General features: G+C 36.8%; 1 protein-coding gene across 1 annotated transcript in view; it reads left to right on the top strand.

The window, feature by feature from the left end:
• The window catches only part of WDR64 (WD repeat domain 64), a 58,752-nt gene extending 32,038 nt beyond the window's left edge, over positions 1–26,714 (top strand). Inside the window, exons 11-27 of the mRNA XM_058835714.1 lie at positions 2,625–2,751; positions 4,770–4,918; positions 6,167–6,290; positions 7,633–7,802; positions 9,586–9,762; positions 10,705–10,835; positions 12,107–12,184; positions 13,856–13,946; positions 15,397–15,439; positions 16,637–16,770; positions 18,143–18,248; positions 19,881–19,942; positions 20,350–20,459; positions 21,229–21,411; positions 24,923–25,031; positions 25,608–25,682; positions 26,607–26,714. Coding sequence (XP_058691697.1) covers positions 2,625–2,751; positions 4,770–4,918; positions 6,167–6,290; positions 7,633–7,802; positions 9,586–9,762; positions 10,705–10,835; positions 12,107–12,184; positions 13,856–13,946; positions 15,397–15,439; positions 16,637–16,770; positions 18,143–18,248; positions 19,881–19,942; positions 20,350–20,459; positions 21,229–21,411; positions 24,923–25,031; positions 25,608–25,682; positions 26,607–26,714 — 1,977 coding nt within the window. The remainder of the gene's footprint in view (positions 1–2,624; positions 2,752–4,769; positions 4,919–6,166; positions 6,291–7,632; positions 7,803–9,585; positions 9,763–10,704; positions 10,836–12,106; positions 12,185–13,855; positions 13,947–15,396; positions 15,440–16,636; positions 16,771–18,142; positions 18,249–19,880; positions 19,943–20,349; positions 20,460–21,228; positions 21,412–24,922; positions 25,032–25,607; positions 25,683–26,606) is intronic.
• Positions 26,715–27,155: the final 441 nt, after the last annotated feature.

Raw genomic sequence — 27,155 nt, 5'->3', positions numbered from 1 at the left:
CCAGATACCAACTGTGTGAAGCAGACTGGTCACAATGTGGGAACACAGGTGAGTATCCCTAGTCTGCTAACCCTTAAAAAAGTCTGTCTGTGAGTCAAAGCCAATTCTGCCAACAAAGAAACCAAATTAAGTTTCTCATTAATGTAAGCTACTATTGAAGATATAATGTTGCTGGAAGTACAGCTCAACTTTCCCTATAAAGTTGAAACAGTGGATTGTTTCCCATAGCACGTGAAGCACCTTCTTTCCAAATTCCTTCTCCTCCCTAGTACTTTTTGTTTGCTTGTATATAGTCTGTATTTTGCATTTCGGAAGACACAGTCCAAAAGCACTTTGCCTTAAAGAATATGCTCTCAGAGGTTTTCGGGGATTCCCGGTATTTTTCAGGCTGCTGTGGGAAATTCTTCAATAAATAAGTAGGACAGTAAAGTTAGTATTAAGAAAACACTCCTAAGGCAACTCCCCCTAGCCACTTCTTAATTTCTAAATAAGCATGCCTTTTTATGCCTCTCTTCATGCATTGATTCATGCATGGTCTGTGCTGATGCAGATGAGCAGCACTGACATTGTGTCTTGCGGCCACACTGGTGATGCCATGTGTGGGAGTTACTCATGTGGAACTGTGGCTTATGCAATCTCCACATCCCTGCCCACAGGCTGGGAAAAGAAGGCAGCCATAAGGCAGGGAAGAGATTTATGAATGCTGCAATGTATCTAGGGTTTGCTGTCACTTTGCATTTTCTTAATGTGCTGCTGGCCTTAACAGCTGAACAAGTAAAAAGAAATAGTGCAGAAAGCTCTTACTTATATTCTCTTGTGCCATAAAAACATCTCTTTTTATTGCTTTGATATTATGTCAAATCTATGTCTCACTTTTTGACCACTTGAATAGTCCATTAGACTATCAGAATTGTCTTCATTTTTGTTTTGTGTAATTTCACTAACACTGTAACAGATCTGGGTGATGTTTATGGGAAGATTTTATCTCTGTTCAGTGATTTATTATTTTCATCTGACTGTAGTATCTCCATAGATACCTACTTTTACTTATTTTTCAGCCCTGTTTTTACATGCTCTAATTGTGAGTGTACAAGAACTGAGCTTGGAGATCCACCTGCAATATTGCTCTAACTTTCTCAATTCTCATCATCAATTCTTCTTTCAGTTTTTGCTGGTCTATTGTTTATGTGGATGAAGGCCTTCATGATTTTTTTTCCTATTCAAATGGATTTCCTGTTCCAGTGCTTCTGAGTGACTGTTTTGCTCTTTTTCCGGCTTTGGAAATTGCATGTCTGAGTGAACTCTGAAATGTAATCAGAAGTCAGTGAGAGGAATGTGATGGGCACGGTTCTTTTGACTCAGTACTGTCTCAGGAAAATTTATTCTCAGTAAAAAGTTCTTTAGAGTCTTTTGAGTTTTCCTGAAAACAAACAAAATACTAAGGAGAAATTTTTTTTCCTCCTTAACATTCTGAAACACTCACGTATGAATTTCTCTCCGGCACCAAAGGTGATTTGTTTAAACACTGACTGATGTATCTGTTCCTTTCCTTCCCTTCCTTTTCAGAATTCTGATGTATCCGCTGCCACATCCTTTAAAATCAGGTTGTGACTTTTGTCAAGGCCCACAAGAGTATTGATGAGAGTGTTGATGTTGTACCGACATGTGTCTTTGTGTTAAAATCTCACTTCAAGGTGAAGCCATAATAATAGCACACACAGTTGAATGAATAAAAATAACTTGCACAAATGCCTATATACAACTCATCAGTTATGGCAGCTGAATAAGAATTGCAGGCAGATGCGATGACAGAATAACTCCTGAGAGAATAGGGAAATTATCTTACAGAGAAATACACTACACTAAAGGCCATGAGATCTGAGAAGTTAAATCATGATTTCTTGAAGTTTCAAAAATAGTTTGCATGGGATAGCCATAAGTTCAACACGATTTTTAATCAGGCAGGGTGAAAAGTGCTGCTAACATACAATTATTCTAGAGTTCAAAGCAGATGCTGTGTTTTCCATTGAACCTGAAGGTGAGAGCAAATACATCTAAATACATCTAATGCTCCTTACAGGATGGCACCCTAACTGTGGTTGATAGCATTTCCTTATGGGGAGCACAAGAACTTTATATGCATAAAAATAATACTTCTGTAATGTGTTCTGATCCTGATTTGGTCCAACATCTGCTGTCAGTCAAAGGTTTTAGACATTTCTTTATCCAGTACCCCCTGAAATTTATCTTTGTACTGTTGCACACCATTTCATACTCCAGTTGAAAAGTTTTTAAACAAGTGGTATTTATCTGTATGTGACAGAAAAGTATGTCACACAATGGAGACATCTTGTCATTAAGGGGTGGAACCAGTTTTCATGAGATCTGGTTCTGCTTTGGACCTCTCAGGTCAAGACTACAAAAGTCAGCCTTTCTGTGCATTTTATCCGTAGTAAAATGGGGATAAAGATACCTTTTGATATTTTTCTTGCTTATTTTGGGATGTACCATTTTTAACAATGTGATTTTCATTGGAGGCTATAATATTAATGTCATAGAAACAATATAGTTGAAAATTGAGTCAGGATACAGTACTAGATTTTCTCCTCTCTCTCCCCATCTAGGTTTTTAGAGTGTGGGATATACAGACTCTTTCACCGCTGCAGGTCTTCTATGAAAATCATGGGACTCCAGAAGAGATTAATGCCTTTCCCATGGTATTTGACAATGATCATGGCATGCTTTTCACAGGTATGTTATTGCAGGTGTGTGAGAGCATGCACCTTCTCCTAGAATCCAATTTTCTTTATGATTAAATACAACTGAAGTTGAGCACAGGAGTAAGGTATATGAGAATATACAGAATACTGAGAGATGAGGGTATTGCACATTAGAACTGTTTTAAAGTGGGTTATATATGGTGCTAATTTCAATACTGAAAATGGCATGAAAATATGCAGCATAGGAATTAACAGCAGGAACCAAAGGAAATGAGAAAGGCTTCTCTGAAGGCAAGGTGAGCCTCCCACAGCAAAATTAAACTACAGATATTGTTATATAGACTTATCATTTCTTGAAAGCTATTAAGTTATTGATTTCCCCATAACTATTCCTCTAGGACCCACCTCTTGTCTGGAGATGAAAACAGCAGCATACAATCTCTGTGGAGCCCTCACAAGTATATTCCAGCTCCTTATTTAACTCAGTAGCTAAAGACAGCCCTACAACCTGAGGTGTCAACAGACACACTGCCCAGCTGATCAGGAGTAAAATATTGTGGGAATTCAACTTGGGGTTTCTGGGTTCGGGTTCCTGACTTTGTAGTAGAACGCCTGGCACTTCTGAGGGACCAGAGCTTTGCAGTTATCACTAAGGAGGTTACCCTTTTATATCTAAAGCAGAGACTCTTGAATTCGGCAAGGTTTGTCTGCCCCAGAGATGTAGTGACAAAAAAGACAGCTTTGAGCTTGTTCTAGTGTACAGAGGCCTGACATGTACCAGGCACATAAAATAATTTGTCCTTGGAGACAGCATTTTCTGTCCTTGCATTAGGAACAAGGCACAAAGTTTGCAAAGCTTGTCAGATGTGAGAAGATGAATGTGAAACATTTTGTTTTCAGTGACCTGATGGTTTCTACTAAATTTTTTAATCACTAAAGGATACAGATACTGTCTTCATTTCAAATTTATGCTTGTGAGATTTTCAAGGCTTAGCAATGTCAGGGATTTATACAGGTCACTCCTTGACAAAAGGAGGTAATTTGCCCTTATAAACAATGGTTCTCTAAGTGCCTAAATATTTATAAAAGTCTGGTCCTAGACTCTGTTAATGAGTCCATTAAAAGCCTAAGTGAATTTCTCCTTGGCCCTGAAGAGGGCAAGAGACTGCGGTTATATGTGAGTGGATTCAATTTCATTGCTATGTACCTGGCTTCACAGAGGAGATTTTCACTTAGGAATTTGCTAACAATCATAAATCACAGCTCACCTTCATGCTTCATTTGAATATTGCCATAGCTTTCCTTCTGTCCCCGTTTCCAAGCTGCTGGCCTCTGCACCTGGATTTATGCCAAGGATTAGGCAGTTTCTTCCTTTGCTCTGTACTCACTGCTGCTCCTCTGCTGGTAGATCAGCAGGGATACCAGGGCAGGGACACTGGAGCTGCAATGGGAGACTGCATATGCACTCTGGCTTGAGAGCACTGTACAGACCTTGTCTTTTCTTTTGTCATTGTCTCTGTCTGCCTCTGTGTTTGCAATCCCTGATCTGAGAGCACTGGGAGGTGTTTGGAAAACACCATTCAGAACTACAGTGCTGTAAAAAGGAAGGTACTGGAAAGACATTATCATTGCCTGCAGATAGAATTGCTTTATCTCTAAGAAGGCAGAAACCAGAATTTATATGAGTGATATATCTCCCAGTTAGAGTTTTATGTATTTGGGTTCATTCCATTTCATGCCAACCAACTCTGTGACTGGGGGATTTATGGCTTCTACTAATTTGCAGTCAGGATGTCAGTCTCATCAAAGGTGGGAAGAAGACTGTGTAAGACAGGTAAATACTTAGCCATTGTTTGACTGTGCTTTTTGGGAACTGTGTGTGAATGTTTTATGCTTCAGAGGACAGGTATTCTCAAAAAACAGACAATAGTCTATATCCTCTTCAGAAGAACTCATATGAACCCAATGGTTTACATGAAATCTTTTAATTTCCAGGAAAAGTAATTATGCACAAAATGTACATATTCTCACTTCTCTCACCTTGTGCAGGTTCAGAGGTCATTGATATTTATCCCCTAGCTAATGTGATACAAGATTCAAAAGAGTTGCCTCAGACACATGAGAAGAGCCTCAATGTTCTCCTTTACAACAGAGCTTTTCACCAGATTCTCAGCATTTGCACTGAGTCAATACTGAAGGTGAGTGCAAGTTGTCACCCTTTATACTGAAAAATAAGTCTCAGCTTTTTTATTCAGAATAACTTATCGGGAAATTTGGTAAGTTACTAGTAATTTTTATTCAAGGTGTAGTTTCTGTGGCTATTTTTGGGGCCCAAAGAAGTGGTAGCCATGAACCCTATTTGGGGGAAAAGATCCTACTTTTCTTTTTAGCAGCACTACAAAAATCTTAAGAGGTACTGAGGACCTGTAGTTTTAGGGAGAGGTAGCATCTTTTATTGGGTCAGTTGGTGATGCATGGCATTACTGTGGTATTGAGAGACCGCCAGCTTATTCACCACTCTTCACAGAAGTAATCGTGAGCGCCGTTTATTTCTATCTTTATCACACCTTTTGTAGGGTTTTACAGGGTCTGTGGGCAAGGCAAGCTACTATTGGCTAACACACACAGTTTACATTTTTTCTCCTACACACAAGGATATTGTTTTGCTTTACTCTCTCTTCTGCATGCAAGTTTCAAGGATTTTAGCCCTTAATATCATGACTTATTTCAAAGGCTGGTTTGTGCATACAGGCCTTTACTAATATATAAAATATATCAACACTGTGGAGAAAGGCTTGTTTGTGTAATGGTTTGTTCAGCTTATACTCTCTCAAAAGATTATTTGTCACTCCAAACCCTGCCTTCCTTAGACCACAATGGCTGCAACACTATTAAAACCACAAGATAATTTGGAGCACTTGGCTCTATAGAAAATCAGATTCCAGTGCATATGAAATCAGTAGCTACTTTATAAATCCAATTGAATCTGAGCTATCCCACCACAGTGACCAAATTTTGTACTGGTATTTCATTATAAGGTGTTGCTTAAATTTCTAAAAGGATTCAATAATGATCAGAGATAGTTGTTTCTGCTTTTTTTGGACCAAATGTTTATGAAAAGCTTCATTTGCACATTCTGCACAGAAACTACAACTCAAACAATTCTTTCTAGTTAAATTTCTTTGCTTGAAAACTGTAAATGCACTTTATATTTAATGTCAGTCTCTCTGGCTTAACAAGGGTCTTTATCATAGCATTCATGAAAAATAGAGCCTTCTCTCGCCTGGGTGTCTTCCCTAGAGAGAGGGACATTTTCAGGGATAATACAGTGATGTTTCACTAAAAAAATTTGCTATTGGCCATAATTTCTCCTATTACATTAGAACACATTGTGTGACTAGTTTTAGAGGATGTATTAAAAATAACTATAATATTATTTTTTTCAGGTCTGGGATCTAGAAACAGGATCTCAAATATATCAATTAGAAGATGCACATGGGCTGAAAACTGAGGTGACCTGTGCAGCCATTGAAATAAATGGGGTTTATCTTGCTACTGGGGCATGTGATGGTAAAGCAATTAAATGATTACTACCTTTTTTTTACCTTTACTACTTATAATTACCCTTTTTTTTTTTTTTTCTTTAATGGTATATTATATTAGCAGACAGAACTCTGCCTTGACTGTCTCAGTGACAGAATTAATTTTGATTGCACAGCTGTCAGTCTGTAGAAAGGCAGGGTGGTTCTTGGTTGGGTTCTCTTTGATAGGTGGTTCACAGAAGTGTGGTTTTGTGTGCTTGGGCTCTGGTTCTTTTTCAGCCTATTACTCTTTGAAAGACTGTCTTCAAAGCTCTTGATCTGAAAAGTTGTTTCCTCATAATACTTAGGACCTAGATTTATAACTAAATGGCTGCAGGTGAAGAATGGTAGTTTTAAATTTTCTAGTCTCTAAGCTCAATTTTACAGTGTTGGAAGTCATTGAACACTCAAAGATTAGATAGATAGATAGATAGATAGATAGATAGATAGATAGATAGATAGATAGATAGATGGATAGATTGATAGATAGAGAGAGATATAGATGTTTCCTGTATTTTTCATGTCTGTTATTAAGGTTGCGTGAGTTTTAGGTAATGTGACAAAACCTCTCCAATACACAAGTGCACATGAAATCATGTAGGAAGCTTTAATGATTTTATAATCTGTTAACATGAAATAATAATTCTTCTTACATTGAAATGTTCAAGAGTACACACCTGAATTTCTAAAATATGTGAAATTTATGAAAGCTGCCTCACATGAAGAGGAAATGATGGCCTTTTCTACACAACATACTGGCTAATATTTTTTGTTTCTACTTGGGAGCAGAGACTGCACCCTTTATGGATCTTAAGAGCACAACAGAGGGTGAATGCTCTCAAGTCTTACAAAAGAAAAGTCACATGTGATTAATTTCTTTACTTAAGAAAATTCCATAGCTCCTTCTCCCCACTAGCTCTCTGGGATAAGTCCAACAATCTCTGCTCATTGCTGTCACTCAGAACCCAAAGTCTTCTGCCAGATACCCACACTCTGATTTCTCTCTGATAGTGTTATTTAAAAACTGTAAGAAGTAAGATAAGCAGAGATCTTTTATCCTGGGCTGCACAAAAAATAGACAGGGAAAAAAAGATGGAAAAATTGAGAGGGTAGTGATGTTTCCTGGTAAGTTTTTTGTCAATAGAGCTGCTTTGCTAAGAAACACACGGTTACAATTTTTCAAAGACCAGTGACCTAGCTCTTGACCTCAAATAGGATTTTCTCTTTCTTTCTCTTTTCCCCGTTTGATCCTATTTAATCTTCTGGATTTTCAGCACAGGTTATTGCTAAAAGTTCATTCCCTTTTCTACATTTTTGTCATCCCTGTGTAGGAACAGTGAAAATCTGGGAGTTTGAAAGCGGGCAAGAAGTTAAAGCCTTGCCTTTAGCACAACACAACAATGATGAGCATCGTATGCAGAAGATAGTTTATCTGAAGGCTGATGAGGGTCAACATGCAGTTATTGTTTTGCAGCAGAGAGGGAAGATAAAAATCATTCAGGTTTTTCAAATATGCTTCTTTTTCTTCCCTAATTTCATTTGGTAGCCCCTCATTTCTGAGGTAAAATAGGACTTTTTTAATAATTAGTAAATAAACTTTTAGAAACTGTCAAGGAACAATCTACTTTTTCAATGTTATCAACCTTTTGCCCTTCTGTCTAATGTTAAAAAGTTTATTAGTCCATCCCTGGTTTTCAGCATTCTCATAATTGTTTCATTGAGTTTGCTTTTTCATTTGTGATTGAGGTTTCAGTAGTTACAGATCCTTTGAGATAACAGCTTTAAAATATTGGTGTTGTTACTACAGATGATGTTTAGTCTATTTAAAGAGCTTCTTAAGATAATAGTTTAATTAAAATATTATTTTATTATACTTTAAAATTAATAGATTAAGACAGTGGATTCTTAGGAACTGATACAAAGAAATAAGGCAGTAATAAATCAGATTGGCTTTCTTGGCCTGATTTTGAGCATCTACTCAAAATCTGTGTGTTCTTTTGGTCTAAAGCTAACAGGTTGCATTCACAGCTTACAATAATCGTGGTTTAACTTCTCAGACTTCTTCTTCCTGTGGAATTACACTCCACAAATTGGAATGTTTTACTTGGGACAAAATTCTTCTGAAACTTTAAAGCTGCTGTGTGCAAGGTAGAAAATGTGGGTTTAGACAGATTACATATTAGAGAAAAAGAACAAATATACAGGCTCTCATCTCAGTAAATAATTTATTCTTTTGAGCCTGCTAATGAAAAGCTGCATTAAACAAGGTTTGCTTCTATTATTCAGACTTCTTTGAAATACTGCATCACACCACTTGCTCCTCAGTGTTATTACTAAAAATGTTTAATAATCTATTAAATGCAAATGATGTAAATGTATCCCTTGAGAAACAAGTTGGTGAGGAGTTGAATCTCCTCCATGTCTCTTTGAAGCTGTTGAAGATTAATATTTTCAGAACTACATTTTTCCACAAACATTTCTGTGATAATGAGAAATACAAGTTTTTTTATTCTTAGCTTTTTTAAGGCTTTCAATACAGTAGTTAGCAAGGTAAACTGGAGTAGCAGCATAACAGTTCATCCTTTGCAGGACTCTACTATAGATCTCTCAATTTTTAGTCCTTCCCTTAAGGTATTTCTTATTTGATTAACTCAATAGCATAAGATTACTAAAATCTTAATTATTGCTTTATTCTGCTGCTCAAGACATCTATGAGAACAGTAGCAAACCTAAGGAGATTATTTCAGTAACACTTCCCAAAATGGACGGAAATACCAATGTTAGAGCAGGAACTAGATACTGGAGTGAATTTGTTATAGTTGGAAAATCATCAAAGTAACTCCCAGTTGCCTCTAGGTGTGATGAGGAGGAATCAGAGACTCAGGGCTTTAGCTGAGCTCTAGCTTCTCTTCTCACATAACTAGAACAACCATCACTTTTACTGGATGTTTTGGTAGATACGAAATGGAGAGTAACAATGTCTGTGAAATAAGCAGCTAAAACTAAGGAGACAACTTATTCAAGGAGGTAGTTAAAATGAGTAAATTCAATAGCTCTGAAGTCCACAGCTGCACAGCTTCTGATACAACAGCTGGTAATTTAAGGGGAGCTGGAATATGTCTAGGTGAAACTTCAGTTTGCGGTTTAGGCATATGCTAGTTAATACCTTTAACAGTTTTTGTAATTTGTCACAGAAAACAAGCTTTTGATACACACTTGCTATAATTCTTTATGAATAGAGAAATCCTTTCCTTCCTCTTTCATTAAGTCAGTTATTTTAATAGGGTGACTCAGCTCAACCAGATCTATATGTCACATGGGTGCTTCCTGAGATAGTGCCATTTCCACGAAGGAATCCAGTTGTGTATCTGTCACTGAAGCCTAGCTCCTTAAAGACACAAGATTTTTTTCCAGAGATTCGGCTTCTGTGTAACACCAGTTCCATGAGAAATGATACAGAGGTGAGAAACACTTCAAAGTTTCACATTGTTTACAGAAAATCGGAAAATAAAATGTTTACTGTGCTCACAAGGATTTAATGTTTTAGAAAAAGGACAAGAACTAAATAATTATTCCCCACTATGGTCCCTTACAACCCTGCACATTCTATGATTCTGTGATTCCAAACTTTTCAGTACACTGAAATAAATATGCAGAATAAATCATGTAAGAAAGTTACTGTTTGTAAGGGCTGTATCTTCCTAGAAGTCCATTGCATGGTTATCACCATAATTAAGGAGTTGCTGTGAACATACACTTCACATTCCTGTACAATATAGTAAGTTGAGGTTCTCACATAAACACCTCCAGAAATGAAATTTCTTTCTTCCTATAGCTAGGCTGACCTTTAGTAATAGTGGCACATAAAGATCATGCTGAGTATCAGAGTGATTTCCTCCTCTTACTGCTTCAGTAAAATAATATGTCAAATTTATGTTTCATTTTATGTTTCAATTTAACTTGAATAGTCCAAAATACTTAATTCCTGTCTTGTAAAATTTCACTGACTTTGTAACAGATGTGGATGGTGTTTATGGAAAGGTCACTATATCTCTATTCAGTGACTTCTTCCTTTAACTTGATTAGAATATCTCCACAGATACCTACTTTTGATTTATCTTCAGCCCTTACACCTGTTTCTGTATACTGAAATTGCAACTGTGCTGTAAAAACTAGGTCAGGTTTGAGGTCCCTGTCCTCTGCAGTAGGGAGTCTCTCAATATTTTCAATCCCTGCTTCCTCTGGTGCTTCTGTATAGCTCAAATACAATAGTATTTAAATAGAATCCCATATGCAGTTGTAGACACTGTCAATTTAGGCATTTTGTTAGATTAAAATACGTCATTGTCTATAGTGTCCTACTCTTACTCCTACTCTTTTTTTTCTTTTAATCTTCTTCTTAGACTTTTTTATCTTCTGTAGATATTAAGTGTTTTGATGTTGTAGAAGAAGAAGAATGCAGATTGATAGCTACAGGAAGTGCAAATGGTGAAATAAATTTGTGGGATTTTGAATCTGCCTCTGTGAAGTGCCTGTAAGTATTACTTTCATGCCTTCTTATCTCCAGTATATCATACAAACTTTTCAAATAACTTACTGGAAATTCCAATACACCCGAATATAAAGGGTGATTTACAACCAGGAATTAAAGTAGCAATTTATGTGGGTCCTCCTCCTTCCCATTTCAAATTACTTTGCTAGCTAGTCCTGACATTGCAGGTAGGAAAAGTGATCAGGAGAGTAATTTGGGGAGGGGATGATGTAATTAAAAATAATGTTTTAACATAACTCAGCACTGCCATTGAAGGAAACTTACTATATAAATCACTCTAATCATTGACTAGAGGCTGCTACTGAGCTGTAGAAACATCCTTCTTTTGGAAGTTTTGTGTTTGGGAGGTCATTTGGAAGTAATGCTACTTTAGATGATAATGGCAGATGTTCTACATAATCAGTATCTCGATCACTGTCCATACCTAGAAGTCACATTCAATGACAAGAAACCTGACATGATTTTGGAGGTTTGAGAGTAAAGATCCTTCAGAGAAAGTGACAAAGAGCAAGCATAGGATGGTTCCAGATATTCTTATGCCCATTAAGCTGTTACATCAGTAAACTGAACAATGGCAATATGTCTGGTTAGACTGAGTGGAGCAGCATGTCAGTATTTCTGTGTTAGTGAAGGAATACATGTCTTTTAGGACCATACAAAGTTAATATTTAACTATTCCACCCAAGAGTCTCACTTTATTCTTCATGTGTAAAATTGGTAAGTTTGTGAGAAAGTGAGATGAGTTTTCTGTACCATGGAAAATAATCAAAATTTTACTGCAGTTCAGACAGTGACCCTTTCTTTATATTTGCTTCACCACACATGAGGAAGCCAATTCATATTGATGCATGGAAGACAGGAAAGTCAATGCTTTGCAAGTAGGGTACTTTACCCATGGTTTACATCACTGTTTGAGTGCCAGGAAAAAGGTACATTGCTAACATTAGCTTAGCTAGTTAAGTTACTGCACTTTCCTCTTAAATACTAATGCTCAAGAAAACACTTGGCTGAATTAAATTTTCATCATTCCATCAGGTACCCATTTTTCCTGGCACATTCTGTATGTCCTCTCCACTGACATTAAACCATCATAACTGAATAACTGATTCTGAAAAACTGTCAAAAACGTTAGGTGGTATGCATTCTGGGAAATTAAAAGTTTATTTTTTTTAATTACAAGTTAAATGTGAAACAATTTCTGTAACAACACACAACCTACCTGACATATCCTGTATAAATATCTTTGTTTTCAGGCGTAAAACTACTGAAGAAAACCGGGGCTCTGGAGTCAATGCCATAGTATTCCTTGTACATAGTGTTTCCTCTCGCAGGTAACTGTGCATTTTATCTTCCTTGGGGACAGGCACAGTCACTTGGAATTTTGTTGCAGTAAAATTACGTCATGTTCCTCCAAGATATCTTATTCGAATTAAGATTTTATTTGGATTTAATCAATTCAAGTGCATACAGTTAATTAGCTTACCCATTCTTAAACTTTCATAATGCTTGTCAAACAATATATGTTATTTTTTCCACTCAGCTCTCCTTTTTTCCTCTAAATGATCTCATAGGTCTCAGTTATGTGGAGGAATTCAACAGAAGGTAGCTTTTTCCCTGTATCAGTTTTCCAGTGTACCGTAATTTCTTTTATCTCTGTGAGATAATTGTGTGGCAGCAGGCTTTTGCTTTATTTTAAACCTGACACAATCCTCCTGCTTTTAGATACTCTCAGCAAAGAGGCAAGCGCATTGAAGTGTGTAACCACAAGATTCCTCTCAAAACAAGCTAGAAGCTTCCATAGGTTGGTAGTGTTGAATGAAAAAGAGAATTTTAGGCAAATATGCTCATTTTGAAAGAAAGGCATTGCACCTGTTCATCACTTCAGAAATACTTGTCTTCCAATGGATATGCAAAGGCAATGGTAGCCAAAAGGACTCAGTATGGCTTACATACTTATCCAGCTTTAAATTTTTAGAAAATAGACAGCTTTTTGCTCTTGTGAACCATTAAGCTGGTTTATGGTCTTGTGTTGCTTTAAAATCTTCAAGTAGCTTATGCTACTTGATATTAGTGCTACTTAATTGAACATAAATTCTCCTTTTTGACATTATAACTTAATGATTAGTTTAAGAAATCCTAGATAAATTTAAAAAAAAAAAAAGGAGTGATTAAAATTTATAAATAGATTTTTTTAAAATAAATTAAAATAAGCTTTTACTATTCTTAAACATGAGGATTAACAATCACTTGGAACGTCATAATAGTCTTAGGATATTTTGGCTTTACTAGGAATATACCTGGATAAATTTGACTGTGATCATACACACACACACACACAAAAATGTTCAAGCACGATAGCAAATCTGTAAAATCAAACACTGAAAATTACAAAGTTATGGCCACCTGACCAAATGTAAGTGGACTACCCCAGCTGCATACTTTCTATCCCAGGTATTCTGATACTCTTGCCAAAAACAGAGCAGCTGTGACATTAGTGGGTTATGTGGCAAGAACCACTTATTACTACAGTCAGAACTTTTCTTGACTTGGGAACAAAACCATTGAAGATCACATCCATTTTTTTCCTTATTTTCTTCCACAAAAACTAAATATTGAAAGTTTTCATAACAAATTGAAAATAAGTTTCTATAATTAATTGAAAACTATTTGCAGAGGAAGTACTATAAAATGAAAGGGAACAAACCAATGGCATTCAGTTAATTTTTTTCTTTCATGCCTTAAGGATGAATACCAATGGTACTTTTCATTTACTATGGGTTTCATTAGCTCAAAACTCCTGCCAGGGGAGGTTGTCTGTGTAATATCCAAATATTGCCTAGTTACTAAAAAAAATACATAAAACCAATAACCTTTAGTCTAATCAGTCTAATCAGTTCAAGTACTATTTTATTATACTTTTTAAAGCCAGGTGACGTTGATTTCCAGATATCAAATCATATCTTCAAGAATGTCAGTGGTCTTCAATAATTTCTTCCACATAGGAAAGGAAGTTCCCTGTCCCCTACTCCTTCTGTGACGGGTGATACCAGTGCCATTCCAGAGCACAAGGAAAGTTCTCTGGACCAACATGAGGTAGGTATGATGGTTTGATGGATTTGGTAGCAATCAAAACAGATTTCTGTTGCTGTGTTGGTTTTAAAATACCGTAAGATACTAAAATCCCTCCATAACACTATCCGCAAAATTAAATAGCAAGAATTATGAAGAAATTAACTTTGTTTAGCTTTGTTTAACTGACTGTGGTGGTGCATCAAGAATCCTTTGTTAGTCAGCTGGTTCTGTGACACATGGAATAGCTGACTATCAAAGTGTTTGGCAGATACTTACCACTAGCAATTCTGTCTTTCACATGGGGGTATCCAGGGATTCAAGGGGGGAAGCTAAAATAGACAAATCACGAAGTACTTGAATAAAAGCAGAACCACTTCTACATTGCAGCCACAGTTGCTTGGATACATTCTTTCAAATTAAAGGGTTTCTTTGGGGTTTTTTTTTTTGTTTTTTGGTTGGTTGTTTTTTTGTTTGTTTGTTTGTTTTTTTCCATTACTGTACCAGTGTACTAATCTGTATATTTTTGCTAACGATAGCATTATGGTTTTTGTGACATTTTTTGCCTTTCTGTGCCAGAAGGACATGCCATACTTGCCGAGCAATAAAAAGTAAGCAGGCAGAAAGAGGAAAATCCTGCTACCTCTCAGATTCTTACCAGCATGTTGTTTCAGCAGACATGGCACTTAGACTCCCAAGCAAACACTGGCTTAATTGCCATGTGCAAACTAAAGTATCCAATACAATGTACTGTGGTGTCCTTATTAGAATAATAAATGGAAAGTGATTTGTAGCCTTTAAAAAGATCCCTGAAAGACCCATACATCAAGCCTTACATATAAACATGCAGGATGAAGTGACTTGTCCTCTTCTGAGATACCTCAAACACTCATGGTGGCCACAGAGTTTTCCCTGCCTTATTTAACTTGGCAAATTCTGAAGTCAGTATGCTGATTACTGTCAGCTTTGAGGATCCTCAGAAGCCTGTGGGTCAAGGCACAAATGAGGATTTGTGAAAAATCCTCTTACTGAAAATGCGGACATGAGTAAATGTTTATATATGTATAAATGTATTTATACACTTTGTTAATTTTTGCTCAAGGCAGTAACAAGAGTATATGCGTGTTCTGAACGACACTCTCAAAGAGATCTAGGTTATATTCTCATAATTGTGATTGACTTTCCTTGTCTTAAGAAATTAAGGCTATTTAGCCAAATTTACATTTATGTGCTCCTTAATTCCTTTTAATTTCATTTGTGACTTGTTCATCTGTTGATTCTCTTCAATAAAAGTGTTTCTTGTTTATACTCAGTGGAAACTGGAGGAATATTTGAATAATCCAACTAAAAATAAAATAATTATTTAAGAACTATCTTAAAGTGATTATTTGAATAATCCAACTAAAAAAATAAGTTCCTAAAAAAAATAAGTTCCACATTCCTAATTCTCTTACATTTTATTCCTTTCTTTTAGGAAAATGTGGAAAGTGATGAAATCAATACTGAAATAAAAACAGGTATGGAAAGATGTTTTTCATTCTTTTTGGTGTTGATCCATGAGTTCTACCCAGATTATTGTAGAAACTGAGTTTGTCAGTTTGTCTGGCAAACTGTGTTTAGAATAATAGGGTTACCTTTGATGTGTAGATGACAGATCTCATCATGCTCCCTCCTGATTTGCTGTTATTTCCCAAAAGCCTGGCCAGGATGCAGGATATGCAAGACCTTAATTGCTTTTTTTTCCAAGTAGACATGATAACACCTTCAGAGTTTGGGAGTGCCAACTATACACACTTTCCTTCTACATAAATATTCTAGCAATGAATTATTGAAATAGTAAGCAAGAGCCAACTTGAGTCAAGCATCAATAAATGGCCTCATAGACAAAAGCTTCAAAAACAGGTGAAATTTTAGAAGGAAAATTCTTCTTATGGTATCTGTCCTTGAAAAGTCATGATAGTGTCAAGAGAGAGTGTCTAATGCTTAAGAGTTAAATTTGTGCAAATGAGTTTGTGAATTTGCAAGAAGTAATTCCTCTAGATTCTTCTGAATCCCTTAGAAATCCTCTGCTGGAAAGCAGAATTTCCCAATAATAAGAAATTTGATTATCTGCAGTATGGATTTAAGATCATTTATTTGGGAAAGAAAGCACACCCTAAAACGAGCATATTCCTGAGCCTTGTAGTTGCCCAATGAAATAGACCCTCATGTTAGGTCTTGCATCCGCTGAATGTCTATGAAGGTCCTACCAGCACCTCCAGCTTTGGAAAAGTTGCAGCAGAAACTCAAAAAGGGTCCCTGTGACCATACCCTTGCATTTAGCAAAAGTTTGAAATATAGAAATCTACTATTCCAGAATTGTTAAGTGTCATGTAGCTATTAAATTTCATTGCTGAATTCACTGTTATCTCTAGAAACCTCATGCAGAGGCTGCACATCTGCCTGGTAGCTGTTCTGATGACCACTATCCTGCACTCCTCCTCCCCTACATCACTGAGCAGTAGTTCTGGCTGTTTTAGATAAGATAATGATTATTGTTCTAATTTCTTTCCAGTTGTCTTTATTCATACCTCTAATGTTTTTAGAGTAATGCCATCTTGATGATGGACTTTATTTTCAAATGTAATTGTTTTTCTAGTGTTATGTAATTTCCATGCATTGAAAAGCAATACTAAAACCTTTTAAGAAAATATATGATTATTTGTGTTCCAAAGCAGAAGAAACAGCTGGCTGTGAAAACACCCAAAATCCAAATATGAATGTACAGTTGTTGAAGGCTAAAGCAGGACAAGCACCTTTACTGGCTTCTGCTCATGAAAGTAGCTGTATCCGCCTATGGAGTATTCAGGTAGCCAACTGAATGTCTTTGGGAAGGGACTGGAACATTGAACATTTAATTCCACTAATCTTTGGAAAATTACTCTTTAACTAGCAATTGCAGCAGCAAATATTTATCACATCTTTTGGTTATGAATTTCTTCCATGGACACAAATTAGTTCTGCTTTAGTAACTGTAGCAGGCATAATGACAAGTGGAAAACAAGGAAACATGATTTGAAATAATTACAACAAACTGACTCTATGTGAAAGTCTAGAATTTGATTTTTCACCCAGAACATCTTCTAAGAAAGGATGATAGGCAAGGCAGAGTATCCTACTCTCAGAAGAGTATAAATATGTCTGGAAAATTGTACAAGCCAGCCTGCACTAGTAGGGTAAAAAACCAGGAGAGAATAGTGTCCTAACACATGACATCAATAACTGTTACAGGCTTTAAAAATCAGTCATGCATCCAACTGCAAAGGCTTATTTGTCATAACACCTCAGATCTATAAGACTTTTCCAGACATCATGTTACTGTAAATAAGATACACAAAGTGAATACAGCAAGAAGGAAAATTACCATGATGTGATTGGTTGATTGGTAATACTGGTCATTGTGGCAGACAGTGATCACATGAAGTCAGCCATGTAAGGCTTTAACAGCAGTCCCAGCTAAAGCAAGCCATGGGAAGAATTTTTCAGAAAGAGGGTGAGGTAACATTGCAGATGTTTTATGCAAAAATAGAAAATTATGTAAAATATATCCAAGTGTAGTAGGTGTGAGCTTTGTTGGGTTTTATTTTCTTCACAGTTGATATATTAGTGTGCTTAGATTCCTATAGGAATCTCTTAAGTTCATATGCCAGTGATGTCATCACTGGAATGATTGTCATCATCATTACATGGACGACAAAATAAGAATCTCCTTTTCAGCAAGACATTCTCCCTCACATCCTCCCAGTCCTGAATAATGGAGGAAGTCTACTGGTCCTAATGTGAAAAACAGAACAAGTTGGTGGAGGAGACATTATGGGCCCATTTGCAGCAAAAAATAACATTTCAATAGCAAATGAGGGGCATACTGATGTTATTCCATAGCAAATGAAGGGTAAGTGGTGAAGTAGGGGTAGGTACAATTAGGCTGACTTGCCTGAAGAATTAAATAGCTTGTCCTTTTGACATACGAGAGACAGCAATCCAGAAGAATACACCACCGCTATCTTCATCATTCAGTAGATTTAGGAATTTACCTTCTTAGCAGCTTTCTGAACAAATATGAGCTTGGTAATGTTGAATAGATAAAATCAACAGCATTCAAATTCTGATGAATATTTTTAATGTAGGTATTATAAGATAAATATATGGGGTTTATTTGACTCTTTGTTTGTTTGTTTTAGGGAAACTTGATGAACGAACTTCTGCCATTTTCAGAACATCCCGCAGGTCCTCTGACTGCACTGTGTACAGACATCTTCACTAAAATTCTTTTGGCGGGTAGTAAAGGTGAGTAAACACGTTAGTCATTCTGTTCAGGACAGTCAGTTGCACAAGAAAATATCACGCTGTAAATGTGCCAGAAATGTGGAAATGATGATCCATGTGCTGCCAGGGCTTTTTCCAAAGAAGCTATAATTAACTGTAAAAGGTGTTTTGTTTTCTAAAAGGATGGTAGATTAAATCTTAGTGTTATAGTGTTATCAGTAGAATTGTTTTCATAAAAGACATTAAATTTTTCTTCATTCACATGCCCTGAATATACTTTCCATCTAAATTACTATATTGATCCCAAGGGCAAAGATTACTGCTAAGAACAAGCAAAAATTTCAGTTCCATGGTAATAATGCTAAATAAAAAGTTGCAGCTTGGGCTGTATCAAGAGCCGTGATCCAAACACTGATACGGACTGCGCAGTAATGGCTCCAGCAGTACACAGCTATATAGGAAAAGCACGTGTCTATGATAGCAGCTCATTGTTACACTTTTAATTTCACATGATGTCTGGCTCTCCTTTGGCAGAATGTTCAGAAGTTTATCTGCTGATTCTTCAAACCTTTGGAATTAGCCTGGCGATCTTCTGTTTCTGTGTCTGTAATAATGTGTCACTTTTCTTTTAAAATACATATTAGAACTGTTTTCTGCCAGCTTCCTGCTCTTATGTGGTCAGATGGAGCAAGGGACTTTTTCCCCCTTCTTCAAAATAGAGCAAAAATTTGACTTTTATACTGAAAATGATGAGGAGTTTCCGCTCCTCTCTGATTCAAATGAATAAATTATCAGAAAGGCAACATGCACTGAACAAGATTTCAATTAATTGTGGAAAAGCATCACCTTATTATCTATTAATTTGATACTCTCCCTTTGCCTTTTTGTGTTTGTGTCACTGTGTATTTGCTTTTCATGCTTTCCACACTCTTTTATCTGCAGTGCTGCTACCAATTTCCTTTCCCCACTACAGATTTTTCCTTGTTATGAAAAGGTCAGCTTCTCTGCTTGCCTCCTCCCTTGCTTGCAAATGTAAAGTCCTATAAATCAGATGTGACTGGTATAAAAGTTGGAATTACACAAAATATTTCTCTGTCTTGTAGTAGAAATGAGAAGAGGCAGCTTCATCAGGAAAGAGGGAGGCTAGGCAGGGAACATGGCAGTTGTGGGTGATAAGGAAAGTGGTTCTTTGATTCTAGTTTCACATGAGTTCACTAAAAGGTTGTAAAACATTAAGCATTCATTATGTATACAATTAATTAAACTTTGTCCATTTTACCAGGATTGAAAACAGGTGTAATTTCCAGGAAGCTCTCATAGCTCAGCTGCACTGTAGACAACTGTCTTGACAAGATGACTCTTGTTTTTCACTCGTACAATTTAAAGAAAAAGCTTTGCCTTACTTCCCTTTCAAGCCTATCCAGTTAATGACATTTTTCACAAGTAGCATATGTGTTTCTTTGCATATTAATGAACACTCCATTATTTCTAATCTGAGCTTGACAATAAGACAGTTATATTCACTGTAAACTAACTGACCTGGGTTCGCTGCTTCATTCTGCCCAGTGTCTACTGAGCGTAAATGGCAGCAACAAGTGGAAGTGTAGCACTAAAGAAACTTACTGATGTTTTGTTTTCTCCTTCCTTAAACAGAGGGCTATATTAATTGCTGGAATATTGCCTCATTCTTAGAAGATTCACGAAATAGAAAAAATGTAAGGAATTATCTTTCAGATCTTCTTAACTTGAACAGTATACTTAAACAAAGAGAAAAAAAAAACAAAAATAAGGCAGAGCTCTACAGGGAAAAAAATGATTTCTGTATATAAAGATCATTTTTTGTGCTTGAAAGAATAACTTGATGCTGTGAAGAAAAAAAAATAGAAAAACATAAGTAAAATAGTGTTTGCATTATTTCATTGTGTTCAAAGAAGGTATATTAAGAATAAATCTATCCGTATCCCCAGGTTGGTTTTTCTACCATATGCCATTTCAGGCTGTTTCATGGAGGGGTTATTTTTTCACCTCTTATTTCCAGAAAGACATGTTGATAAATCCACTAAGCTAGCAATCATCATGGGGAACTGCCTCAAATGTGGTTCTGTTGCTTTTTTCCCCTCAGTACATAAAGGAGGAGCTCTGCTGGAGGGCACATGCTAGTGAAGTGGTTGACTTCTTTATTGAAGAGGAGAAAAATGTAGTAGTGACAGCATCCATTGATGGTTCAGTCAGGTATAAAATGATTAAAACTGTTATGGCAAATCAGTTGAGTTATCTTCAAAGTTCCTTTTCTTGCTGTAGTTAGTCTAGAATTTAAATAAGTAAAACACTGGGTGCATTTTCTCTTTTGCAATCAAAAGAGCTGGTTTTAATGTAACACTTCTCTGGAAGTCAGATCTTTTGCAGACTGTCATTTTCTTTCAGCCCTTGCTTTACTTTAAATGCATAAGTAATGGCTACGTAATTTTAAAAATTACCTCCTGTTCTAATCCTATTTTAGCTTTCAATACTTGTTAAATTGACATGGATCCTAAGCATGGCATCTAATCAATGTGCATGCAATTAGGCCATGGAAGCTTGAAGATACTTCATAGACAACTATAATTCCTTCTCAGCTAACAAGTACATTTGAAGGGGTTTCTCTTGGTTTTCTGGAAGTATAAATGAAGAAATTTTGTGTAGATCCTGCTGTGGTGGCAGCACTTTACTGCAGGAACAATTCAGGATTTTTGTACATTTAATCTTCATTTTCATAAATACAAACATGCACTGGGTTTTTTTGCCTGCTTTTTCCAACAACCTTCTGAATTTTTTTTCACTCTCAAATTATTTAAATTATAAAAACAATCTCATTGATGTTTTTTATGAATAGCACACTGAACTCTAGAGCAGTGCTGTAGAATTTGATAATGTATACAGATATTATCTCACTCCTATTCCACTTCTAAAAATATCCATTTTTCTTTTCTGTCCTTTGGCACTGCTTCTATTATGTCTGTAGGCTTTGGCATGCCATGACTGGATACTATTTTGGTTACTTTGGACAAGCCAGGAAGTTTGATTTATCAGATACCAGTCGGTTGATTTTGCCACTTGATGTTAATGAATTTTCTGCTATAATTAAAGAGAGCAAACGTATGGAAAAGAAGAAGGTTATATATCCTCTCATGCTGGACAGAGACAAGTAAGATCTCATACATTTACATACATGTGTGATTTGAGGAACAGTTTTGAAAGTATCTTTTAAAACACCTTTCATCTGAAGGTCAGAAAAAAATTAGTACTATGTGTTATCCAGAAAAATATTTTTAAAGATGGTTTTTGACCCAGTATGGATAAATCTTTTCATTTTTATGATTTGGTGACTGTCAGGATTAGGTGACGTTCAAGGTTTGAACTCAGTAATAGTGATGGCTAGATACTTGTCTCAGCTTTTAGCCAAATTAGATGTGGTATATTATATATGCTGTTCAGGTTAGCAGCCTATTACCTTTGAAATTCCTAAAGTTGCTATATTTCTGGATCTCCAAAAATTTATTGAAAAAGCTTAATGTGAATAGTTTAGAGAAAAACACAAATCCTTCTAGAAGAATAACCCAAATTTAATCTTTCAGTGTAAGAAATGGTCGTCTTAAATTTGCTGGGATGTTATGGATACATTCACATACATGGGTAGCAGATCCACAGATCATGGCATTCTGAAACTGAAATGTATGTTCAATAGCAGTGTTGAACTTTTCTTCTAGGTAGAGTTCTTAAGGAATATGGGTTAGTTACAAGTCAAGTCAGAGCGCCTTGGCCTGTCAGTTTAAGTACATATTTCTAGTTCTGGAACTCTCTGATTCATTAATTAGTGGATTAACCAAGTGAACAGAAATATTGAAGAGGGCATCTTCAGAGTCAATGCACGCAGTGTCTTAAGTAACAAAGCAATCAAATATGGAAAAAATTATTCAGGACTTAAAAAGTCATGCATTGTTTCATAGTAAGGTTTCATACACCATGTTCATTCTTAGGCTGCCTTTCAACCAAAGCACATTGGAACAATGGAAAACCTCTAAGGACTTTACTATTACCCCATTTAATTTGGTATCCTGCTAATAATTATTATTCCATGGAGTTCTTACTAATATGAGTAGTGTCACTGCAGTCAGAACAGTAACTCATCAGTATAGAGAAGTGCTTGGCTGTGTTTGAAGGACTCCTGTAGTTCCTCTGAATAGTCAGCAGCCAGTTTGAAACCTCTGGAACCAAAGATACTATCATTGAGTCAGCTAACCTGAAAGAAGCTTTCCATAAATTACATACCTGTCTCAAACTGTGACTACTTTTTGAGGATTCTTCAAATAGTTCAGTAAAGGAGAATGGCTATCATACATTTAAACACATGAACTAAACAGACAAAGAGCAAGAAAATGAGAAATGCTTAACTCTGTAGAGAACTGGGGAAAAAAAGTAGCCACACTGTTGCTGCTGAAGATGAATAGATCACACGGACACAGGTCGAGGTGTGGTGAAGAGAAGAGAGAGTTTAATTTTTCCCTCCAGGATTTATAGGTTTCTGACCACGGCCAGAGATTGGATGGTCAGGATAACACTTTCTCACAGCACTGGCCATGAGAGATGTCCATCACAAGACGTGTAACAGAAAGAATGTACACATATCTATGTTTACAGTTACTGTCCTGGGAAAGTCTTTAGAAAACTATGTTAGCAAGCTCAGAAGCTGAGTTTTCAGGGCGACACCACACTCTGTGCAGTGTAAGGTTTCAGTCTTACCATTCTACATTGTGTGCTGTCACCTCAAGGATGACTTGGTTCCTCTGTCATCAAACTGTACCAAATATTGTAACGGAGAGCTAGCCAACCACCATCCAAAAGGCTGTGTTACTTATGGATGCTAGGCTTTGTTCTCTGCAGGATGCAGACAATTGTCTTGGGACAAGTCACTTCTCTTCATGATGCTAGTATTATTCACTTACTGGATGACTCATATGACATTCATCACCAAGATAACATTTTAGGTTCTCAATTAACAAATAATGTTATAAGTGTTATTAACAGATATATATTCATGGAATCATAGAATAATTAAGGTTGGAAAATATTTCTAAGCTCAAGTCCAACCATTAACCAAGGACCACCATATTCACTTCTAAACCATATCCCTCAAGTGCTACATCCAGATGCCTTTTGAACACTTTCAGGAACAGTGACTCCACCACCTCCCTGGGCAGACTGTTCCCATGCCTGACTATGCTTTCAGCAAACAATTTGTTCCTAATATCTAATCTAAACCTCCCCTGGTGGAACTTAAGGCCATTTGCTCTTGTCCTGTTGTCATCTGGGAGATGAGGCTGACCGCCACCTGGCTTCAGCCTTCTTTCAGGTAGTTGTAGAGATCAATAAGGTATCTCCAAAGCCTTCTTTTCTCCAGGCTGAAGAACTCCAGCTCTCCCATCTGCTCCTCATAGGACTTACCCTCTCAATCCTTTACAAGTTCTATTGCCCTTCTCTGGACACACTCCAGGACCTCAACATCCTTCCTGAATTGAGGGGCCCAGAACTGGACACAGCACTTGAAGTGTGCCCTTACCAGTGCCAAGTATAGGGGGACAATCACCCACAATCCTGCTGGCCACACTACTTGTATATCACAGGCTGAATATTGCAGAATATACGGAGTTGGAAGGGACCCACAAGGATCATTGAGTCCAATTCTTAAGCGAATGACTTGTACAGGGATCAAGCCCATAATTTTAGCATTATGAGCACCATGCTCTACCCAGCTGAGTTTGTGACTATGTGCTATTGGCCTTCTTGGCCACCTGGGCACACACTGGCTCATGTTCAGCCACTGTCAACCAGCACCCCCGGGCCCTTTTCCATGAGGCAGCTTTCCAGCCTCTCTGCCCACAGCCTGTAGCGCTGTCAGGAGTTGTTGTGACCCAAGGGCAGGACCTGGCACCTGGCCTTGTTGAACTTCATTCCACTGGCCTTGGCCCATTGGTCCAGCCTGTCCAGGTCCCTCTGCGGAGGTTCCCCACAGTCCAGCAGATCAACATTCCCATCCAACTGGCTGTGATCTGCGAACTTACCAAGGGTGGACTTGATCTCCTCGACCAGATGATCAGTAAAGATAATAAACAGAACTGGGCCCATCAGTAAGCCTTGGAGAACACCACTTGTTGGTGTGCCAGCTGGATTTAACTGCATTCATCACCACTCTCTTGGCCTGGCCATCCAGTCATTTTTTACCCAGCACCCAGTGCACCCAGCCAAGCCATGACCAGCCAGCTTCTCCAGGAGAACACTGTGGGAAAATATTCCCCAAATGTGCCCATGCTGGAAAAGGCACAAACCCATCTGAGCAGCATAGGTGCTTACAGTTTAAACAAGCATCTCAGGAGATCTATTGAAAAATGCCAGCAGGTACATATAGAATTGTCTCCATTTCTCCCTGTAGTTCCTTAGCTTGTGTGACCTGACTTATTTTTTTTATTATAAAGGCAACTGTTAATCTGCACTAACAGACACTCTGGATAATTTCTTCTATATTTGGAACTAAATATTTGGATATATAATATATTATTTTATATTTCAAAATAATTTCATTTTGGAGACATATAACAATATTGTGTTCATAACTGTCATTTTGATAGGAACTTCAGATTTTTTCTGTCTTGTACATACAGGTGGAAGTCACTGACCAGATCACCTTCAGATTTAGAAAAGGCTGGACACGAGGAAGAAGCTCAGAGCTTTAAGTTTTTCAAAGCTCTGGCTCCTGAAAAGGTAGCTAATGTATATGACAAATTTATGTTCTGTGCAACATATAGGAAATAAATTTGTATTTCTCATTTTAAAATTATCCATAAATAACCCTATATATCTTTCTTGCCCATTCAATGGACAGGCTAGAACAAAAATGCAAAAACAGAGGGATCTCAGAAATGTCTATGGTTTTCATTCTCATTTTTCACATTTTCAAATTTCAGTTTAGAAGGCAGCACAAACTGATTCACTGGTTTGAACATGTAAAAAAAAAAAAAAACTAGCATTTTCCTCTGCTTCAATAGAAAACCTAAATAGCTTAAATTTACTTAAAGGATGTATGAATATACTAGAATAACAGTGAATCCCTCTTTGCTTACGCTAGTTCTTTCAGGGCTCCTATGAAATCAGAAGCAAGGAGAGAGATTTCATTTCACATACTTTCTACAACTCTAATTGAACATCAGTGGAGCTCTTCCATCTTTACCTGGCTTTAACCTTAAAAGTCATGGGAATATAAAACTTCTCTTGCAGTTATAGTAAGAATGTCTTCATTACCTTTTGTCTTCAACTACTGATGCACTGACTTTGTCTTCCCTTGGTCAGCGCCAACCTATGGAAACTTTTGAGTTTGTATGCAAAGAGGCTGGTGCAGTATTTGGGTTTCTTCCTATATATGAGGTAAGCACAAGTGTTTTTTACCTTTTGTGGTGGCATTCTACATCAGAAGCCATTAGCACTTGTATGTTATTACAGTGACATACTCTGACATTCCGCTGTTAATTGTCTGCTTCTCAATTTAACTTTCTAACATGATTTGCATTCCTACCTATCCAACTCCAACTCCAACTTTGGTGGAAGCTTGAGAATCCAGTTGAAGTGAGCATGCCAAAGAGTGAGTATTGCAGATGTTCAGTCCTCCTGTTCAACCTCATGTCATTAATGTTTTGCTGAGACTTGATTCTTTTAACCAGCCCCAAACCTTTTGATTCCCATCTGCCCAAAGCTTTGAGTATTGTAAGGTGGTACTATTTTATGGGTATTAATAATCTGATCTGTTGCAAGACGTCTAGCAAAGCTTCCTAGGTTTTTCTTCAAGCTCCACAGGCTTGTCTATCCCACAGGTAATAGGATAAGAAGAATCACCCCTAGCAAAGGTGCTGATCCCTTTATAGAGGGTACCTAGAGAACTAACTTGGATAAGAGTTAGATCCTAGATGGCTGGTTAGGTGGGATTAATAGGGCACTTTGCATTCCAATTCTGCATTCCAATGTATATGACCTAATTCTTGTACATACAGCATTGTTGTGTGTCAGAAAAAAACTCAGGAGTACGGTGTTCAATAGTTGGCACATAGGCTATCTTACTGACCACTAATGTACTTTGGAAATCTGTGTTTTGTTTTCTTCCTGAAAAAGAAAATAAAATACGGGGGTCCTTGTGGCTTGGGAAATTAGGAGCAACTATTCTGAATGGAGTGGATTTACAACAAAATGAAATCAGACATTTTCTGTAAGCTATGTGCACAAAACCACATTTTTTTGTCTGTTTGTCCTGTTACAAAATGCTATCAATCTGGTCTGTTGTCTCAATATGTTAATTAGGTCTTGAAATTTTTTAAAGGTCTTCAAAGGATCAAAGCTGAGAAGTCCAGTCACAAGGGACGGGAAAAGGATCCAGGTTCCATTGAAGATTTGAGTCATAACAAATAAATGTAGTTTCCATCTTCATTAAAGTGGATTAGCAGATTTCTTTTGTTATTTTTTCTCTGTTTTTTCTTTTCAGTTACATTTAAATCTGTTTCATTACTAAGTAGAACATATAAAAAACAAATCTTTACTTCTATTCCAATCCTTCATGCAATGAATAAATTCTAATAAAGCCAGTGTGTGATTATAACTAGATTTTGAAAAGACCATTTGACTTAATGTATATTTGCTGACAGTTACACTTTATGTCAAAACCACTGATTTCCTCTCTGCTTCAATTTGTCCAGTTTGAACTCCTGAATATTGAATATTACACTGCATTTTTTCCTGACAGATTAATCATGAAGTCAACAAAGAGTTAATCTGCCCTGCTGTTTCTGCATGTTCATTCCTTGCTTATGTTTTCAAAGACTGTGTTCATCTTCTAAGCCAGGAAAGTGTCTT

Source organism: Poecile atricapillus, chromosome 3 (genome assembly GCF_030490865.1).
Source record: "Poecile atricapillus isolate bPoeAtr1 chromosome 3, bPoeAtr1.hap1, whole genome shotgun sequence".
Classification (NCBI taxonomy): Eukaryota; Metazoa; Chordata; class Aves; order Passeriformes; family Paridae; genus Poecile; species Poecile atricapillus.
The sequence above is the reverse complement of the archived record's forward strand: the minus strand, read 5'-3'. Positions and strand labels throughout refer to the sequence as shown.